The sequence below is a fragment of the Pterocles gutturalis genome, unplaced genomic scaffold (genome assembly GCF_000699245.1).
Source record: "Pterocles gutturalis isolate BGI_N339 unplaced genomic scaffold, ASM69924v1 scaffold38840, whole genome shotgun sequence".
Lineage (NCBI taxonomy): Eukaryota > Metazoa > Chordata > Aves > Pterocliformes > Pteroclidae > Pterocles > Pterocles gutturalis.
The window spans coordinates 8,841-14,174 of NW_010142273.1; the positions used below are offsets into that span (position 1 = coordinate 8,841).

Here is a 5,334-nt window from a genome sequence, read left to right on the forward strand (position 1 = left end):
TGGGGCCAGTGATTCAGGCTCTGAGCGGGGCCAAACTGGAGAGAGGAGTGGTGGGCACTGGTATTGGGGGCAACATTTCTCAGAGAGGGCATGTCCCTGTGCCTTCTTCAGCTGCATCCACTTTGGGACTAATACGCACGTGGTTTTATGCCCACCCACCCACAATGCCTGTCCTGACACCTCCACAAGCCCTTCTCACCACACAGCATCACCAAAAAACAACCTGGTGATGGATTCAGGACCCCAAACCCAATTCAGAGATGTTCCCTTCTACACAGCCCATTCCAACTCAATTTAAGGCTGAGACTTTAAAGCATCCCTTCACAAGTCTTTTCTCAGGTGACCGATCTCCTCCACCTCATTAGCAGCCACTAGCAGATGCTGTTTCCCCAGCAGAAGCCACACTGGTTACAGCCATCTTGAAACCACCCTGTCATTTCTTCCTTGTCATGGCCATGGCAAAGCCTGGAGAATATTTATCAAGAAGCAGACGCAGCAGTTTTTTCTAGTTAAGCCCAGGTCATTAATCTCTGTCAAGAGTTTTCATGATCATCCTCAACATCACTGTGTTTGTTTAACTCCCGGATGGTCACCCCAGGGAGCTGTGGGTAATTGCACATTAATTGCTTTTCAATATTAATGGCTCTTCATTAATGCACCAGGCTCTCTCGCCTCCAGAGCCCAGGCAGAAATACAATGATATAAGCCCAAATCTTCTGTGTCCTATGGCTGCTTTGTAGCAGAAGTATTTTGGAGCAAGAACAAGCCACCCCAAACCACAGCATCCTCAAGGATGGGCAGGGACAGTGACACCTCTCCAGTGTCCCCATCCTTGTAGGAGGGATCTTTATCATGCAGCTCCCACCCCAAGGCCCCACGAAGCAAGGCAGGGCAGGACGTGTGGCCACCAAAACCTCCCAGATTACATGAAACCTGCCCAGAAGTGATGGGAGAGCTGCAACCCAGCCTCCGTCACAGTGTCATCTGATCATGGCATGAAAGCAAGACCCTCAGCCCCTGAACCCTGGCCCCAGCACCATAGAACCACACGGGGTGGATGGAGCCAACGCTGTGCTGCCTCATCCGCACAGTCTGTGGGGAGGATGGCTGGTGAGTCCCATCTCTGAGACACATCTTGGGGTGCACAAGTCAGCACAGACTGGGAACAGGCTAAGAGAGAAGCCGTGTGGACAACCAGCAGCTGATTTTGCTGTCTCGCTTAGCCTCTAGCCAGGACACAGAGCAGGGTTATTGCAGAGGCACCAAGAGCTAGTCTTGTATCTCCAAGACCTTCCTTGCCAGCCTGTCCTCCTTCTCTCCTCTGAAGCCTCTTAGGGTGCTTGGTCTTGCTTAGAAGCCTTCACAGGACACAAAGCCTTCCCAACAACTCGCCTCTTGCCGAGTTCTTCACAACCAAAGAAACTGAGCACCCCAGGCTGCCAGCATGTTAATACTCTGCTTTAATTAACGGACTCGGTGTTTTTGCATGAGCTTGAAGCTCTGTGTATTTGTCCTCCCGCCCTGTGAGTGGCTGGGAGGAGCTGGCTCCTGTGCCCCCACCGTCCCCTCCAGCATCCTCTGCTCCGCATCCAGCCATGCCCTGGGGTGCTGAGCCATCCAGGCATCACACAGGGCATGAGCTGCACCAGCAGCCACATCATCTCTTGGCCAAAAAGAGCCCCCAGTCCCCTCTTTTCCGCCACTGAGCTGGGACCAACACGTCTAGATGCTGCTGAGCAGAAGCCCCTCAATCCTTTGCAAGCCCTCCATCTTGCCCCCCAGGTGGAGGAGGAGACCCCCACTATCTGGGGGGCAGGGGCAGCTTGAGGTAGGACTTGAGCCCCAGGGCTTTGTCAACCACATCTGGGGGCTGCAGGCTGTGCCACTGGGTGAGGGGCCGGCGTGGGTTGGACAGCATGTCGGACCAGTGCTGCAGCTGGTTGCCAGTGGCCCGGCAGCCCAGGAAGAGTTTGCCGATGGGCTCGTTCTTGGTAACTTTGTCGTGATCCCACACGGAGATGACCACATCCATATTCTAAGGGGGAGACATAAAGAGGGTCAGTGGGAGGGGGCTCGCCACAGTGGGGACACGCTCAGCCCTGGTTGCTGTGGGGAAACCCACCTGGATCTGATCGAAGGGCACCTCAAAAACAAACACCTCATTGAAATAAGGGTTTAAGGTGTTTTTCTTCACATTTGTCTTCTTCTTCTTCCATTTCTTCCTGTTCAGGATGAGATGCACCTTTACAAAGGGATCTGACGAGAGAGAGGACACAGCTGGCACAAGTGACAATTTTTGACTGAGGAGCTCAACCATGGAACAGCTTCCCTGGGCCATTCCCAAGCAGAGCACACCATCCCACTTGTCTGTCCTCGTGGTGAGCATCCACCCCCCGCCTCCTCCTGCCACGAGCTCCCTTGACCATCCAGCCTTGACATCTCCTCCTGGGAGATACCTCCAGTTCTGCCCACAGCTGGAGCATATGCTGACCTGAGAGCCCATCGGAGTCCATCCGCTTCAGCTTCTTGGCTTCCAGGATGAGCACCGTCAGCTTGCCGGTGCTGGGGACATAGCGCAGCGAGAAACAGATCTCGCCCAGCTGCTCTTCCTGATGGAGAGATGGCAGAGATGACCACCGGGCAGAAGAACCAGGGTTCCTGCATCTCCCTCACCCTTGTGGTTGCCCCTAGGGGCCTGCTTCTTGGGGTGGTGGCAAGCAAAGCAACAGGACATCTCTCCTGGCAGAGTTTCCCACCTGCCAGGACCCACCTCCACTTTATTGGCTGCTGCCAGGTCGCTCCACTGCTCAATGATGTGCTGCAGGCTGACACTGGCCAGAGGCAGCCGGACCTCGCCAATGATGTCATGCTTGGCAAAGCGGTTGAAGTCGTAGATCTGCATCACCAGCGTGGATTCTGGCACCTCCGCCTGCGTTACCTGGAGAGGAGGACCCAAAAGACTGGACTCATTCCTCAGTGGCAGCCCTGCCCCACGGGACAAGGTGGTAGACATGATAACAGGTCTTTCTCTCTGATCCCCATCCTAGTTGCAAAGGCATCTCTCTGCCTGCAGAGGTTTTTGCCCAGGGAGCAGAGCCCATGCAATGCTCTTGATGGGACCAGAAAACCATCGTCAGCTATAGCATCCTACCTGGAAAATGAAGCTCTCGTTGAAGATGGGGTTCAAGGTCTTACGGTAAACCTTGGTCTCATACTTCTTCTTCGTATCAGACGTTAGGTAGACGATCACATACGGATCGGATGTGCCTCCCCTGTCCATGGCCTTCAGCTCAGCTGCCTGCTTCACGCCGACTCTCAGCTGAAAAGGAGTGATGCGCAAGGTCAGCAGGTGGAGGAGGATGGGGCCAGGTGACCAGGGGCTCAGTGGGAAGCAGGCAAGTGCAGCAGGGAGGACACTTCCATGCCACGTGGGCATATGAGCCAGCAGGGAGATGTGAGAGGGTATCATAGAATCACAGAATGGTTTGGGTTGGAAGGGACCTTAGAGACCATCCAGTCCCACCCCCCTGCCATGGGCAGGGACACCTCCCACCAGCCCAGGTTGCTCAAAGCCTCATCCAGCCTGGCCTTGAACCCCTCCAGGGATGGGTCATCCACAGCTTCTCTGGGCAACCTGGGTCAGTGTTTCCTCACAAGAAAACATTTCTTCCTAATAGCTAGTCTAAATCTCTTCCAGTTTACATCCATTACCCCTCGTTCTGTCGCTAAATGCCCTTGTAAAAAGTCCCCCCCCATCTCTCCTGGAGCCCCCTTTCAGCACTGGAAGCTGCTCTACGGTCTCCCCGGAGCCTTCTCTTCTCCAGGCTGAACAACCCCAACTCTCTCAGCCTGTCCTCGGACGAGAGGTGCTTCAGCCTCTGACCATCTTTATGGCCTCCTCTGGACCTGCTCCAGCAGCTCAACATCCTTCTTGCTTTGGGGACCCCAGAGCTGGATGCAGCCCTGCAGGGGGGGTCTCACAGGAGCAGAGCAGAGGGGCAGAATCACCTCCCTCGACCTGCTGGCCACGTTTCTCTTGATGCAGGTGTATGGTCCACCTCAGTGGGTGGCAAAGAGGGACCATGCAAGAGCAAAGCCTTTTCCCTGCCGTGCCGCTGCCACAAGCATCCCCACCTCCGGTGCGCGGAAGTTGTACTCCAGGGAGTACTGCAGCTTTCCTCGCCCCGTCTGCTCCACGTGCTGCTCCAGGTCCTCCATCTCAGGCTGCACCTGCGGCAGAGAGCAGCAACTATCCTCAGGATGTGCTTAACCGTGTCCCCGGCCGTGCCGTGCTCCCACCAGCCTTGGGACCGGGCAGCACGGCAGCAAACGGCACAGGGAGGAGGAAAGTGGGGGACAGGGGGAAGCAGGAGGCACAGGGAGGAGGAAAGTGGGGCACAGGGGGAAGCAGGACGCACGAGGCTGGCCGTGGTGGGGCTGCTGACGGTGTGCAGGGTGACTCTCTCCTTCTTCCTGGGTTTCTTCTTGCTGCAGCAGCACCTGACAATGCAGATGAGGAAGAGGAGGAGGAGAACAACCGCTGCCACGGCCATGGCAATGAGCACCCATTTGGGTACTGGTGAGATATTCGGGGAGGAGAAATGGACAGAAGAGTTAAAACCAAGCAAAAATATACAATGTGCATTTAAACCCCTTCCAACTTTCTAAATCCTGGACAGGCCCCGTGCAGGGAGACTGCAGCTGAAGACTATTCCCCAAACTGGGAGTAAGGATGCCCTGTGCTGCTGGAGCAGCACGGTACCACTCTGCAGCATCCTCACCCCAATGGAACCTGATAGAAAAAGGGGTTTGGAGGGAGAGGGAAGTAGACACTCAGCCTCAGAGCCCAGGAACCCCCCCAAATAGTACTGCCAAGGAAAGCAGGGCAATGCCACCATACTCACGTGGGATCCGGCTGAGCCAGCTGCCCAGAAATCCCGGCTGAGCGGTGGTGGCGATGGCTGCGGGGCTGCTGGTGAGCGGGGAGGCTGTCACCCCGTCTTTCCTGGCTGCCACCACCATGGCTAAGCTGGGGTGACCTGGGGACGCAAGCAAAAGGAACAGGGTGGGGATTTCCTTTTGCTGCCAGCGGCCCAGGGCTCTAATGAGAGCAAACACAATTAAAACACAGAGCCCAGCGTAAGCACTTAGGGCTTGGCCGCTTTGGCAATGAGGTGTGAAATGGAGCTGGAGGGAGCCACGGACTCTGTGCCAGCAAGCCCCCTGCCTCCAGCTTTCTCATTTATATTCTTGCAAACCTGCCTTGGGAAAAGGGAGGGGGCAGGGGGCTGGATTAGAGATTTTTCCTTTATTTTTGAGAAGAGGAATCACCTG

General features: G+C 55.7%; 1 protein-coding gene across 1 annotated transcript; it reads right to left on the reverse strand.

Annotated features, from left to right (window-relative positions):
• Positions 1 to 1,801: 1,801 nt before the first annotated feature.
• On the reverse strand, positions 1,802 to 5,022 carry LOC104469705 (synaptotagmin-2-like). The gene is made up of 8 exons (XM_010084309.1): positions 4,905 to 5,022; positions 4,419 to 4,576; positions 4,135 to 4,230; positions 3,152 to 3,319; positions 2,771 to 2,938; positions 2,492 to 2,609; positions 2,123 to 2,256; positions 1,802 to 2,035 (listed from the first exon to the last, which is right to left on the reverse strand). Exons 1-8 carry the CDS (start codon positions 5,020 to 5,022, stop codon positions 1,802 to 1,804), a joined length of 1,194 nt encoding a protein of 397 aa, XP_010082611.1.
• Between the last annotated feature and the right edge of the window lie 312 nt (positions 5,023 to 5,334).

What these genes read in the sequence shown, in the direction of transcription:
- LOC104469705 (XM_010084309.1), bottom strand. Translation starts at nt 5,022, where the DNA reads ATGGTGGTGGCAGCCAGGAAAGACGGGGTGACAGCCTCCCCGCTCACC. An exon ending in ACGAGAGCTTCATTTTCCAG is followed by an intron (nt 2,939 to 3,151) that starts GTAGGATGCTAT and finishes CCTCCTCTCCAG; the next exon opens with GTAACGCAGGCGGAGGTGCC. An exon ending in CAGCAGCCAATAAAGTGGAG is followed by an intron (nt 2,610 to 2,770) that starts GTGGGTCCTGGC and finishes TCTCTCCATCAG; the next exon opens with GAAGAGCAGCTGGGCGAGAT.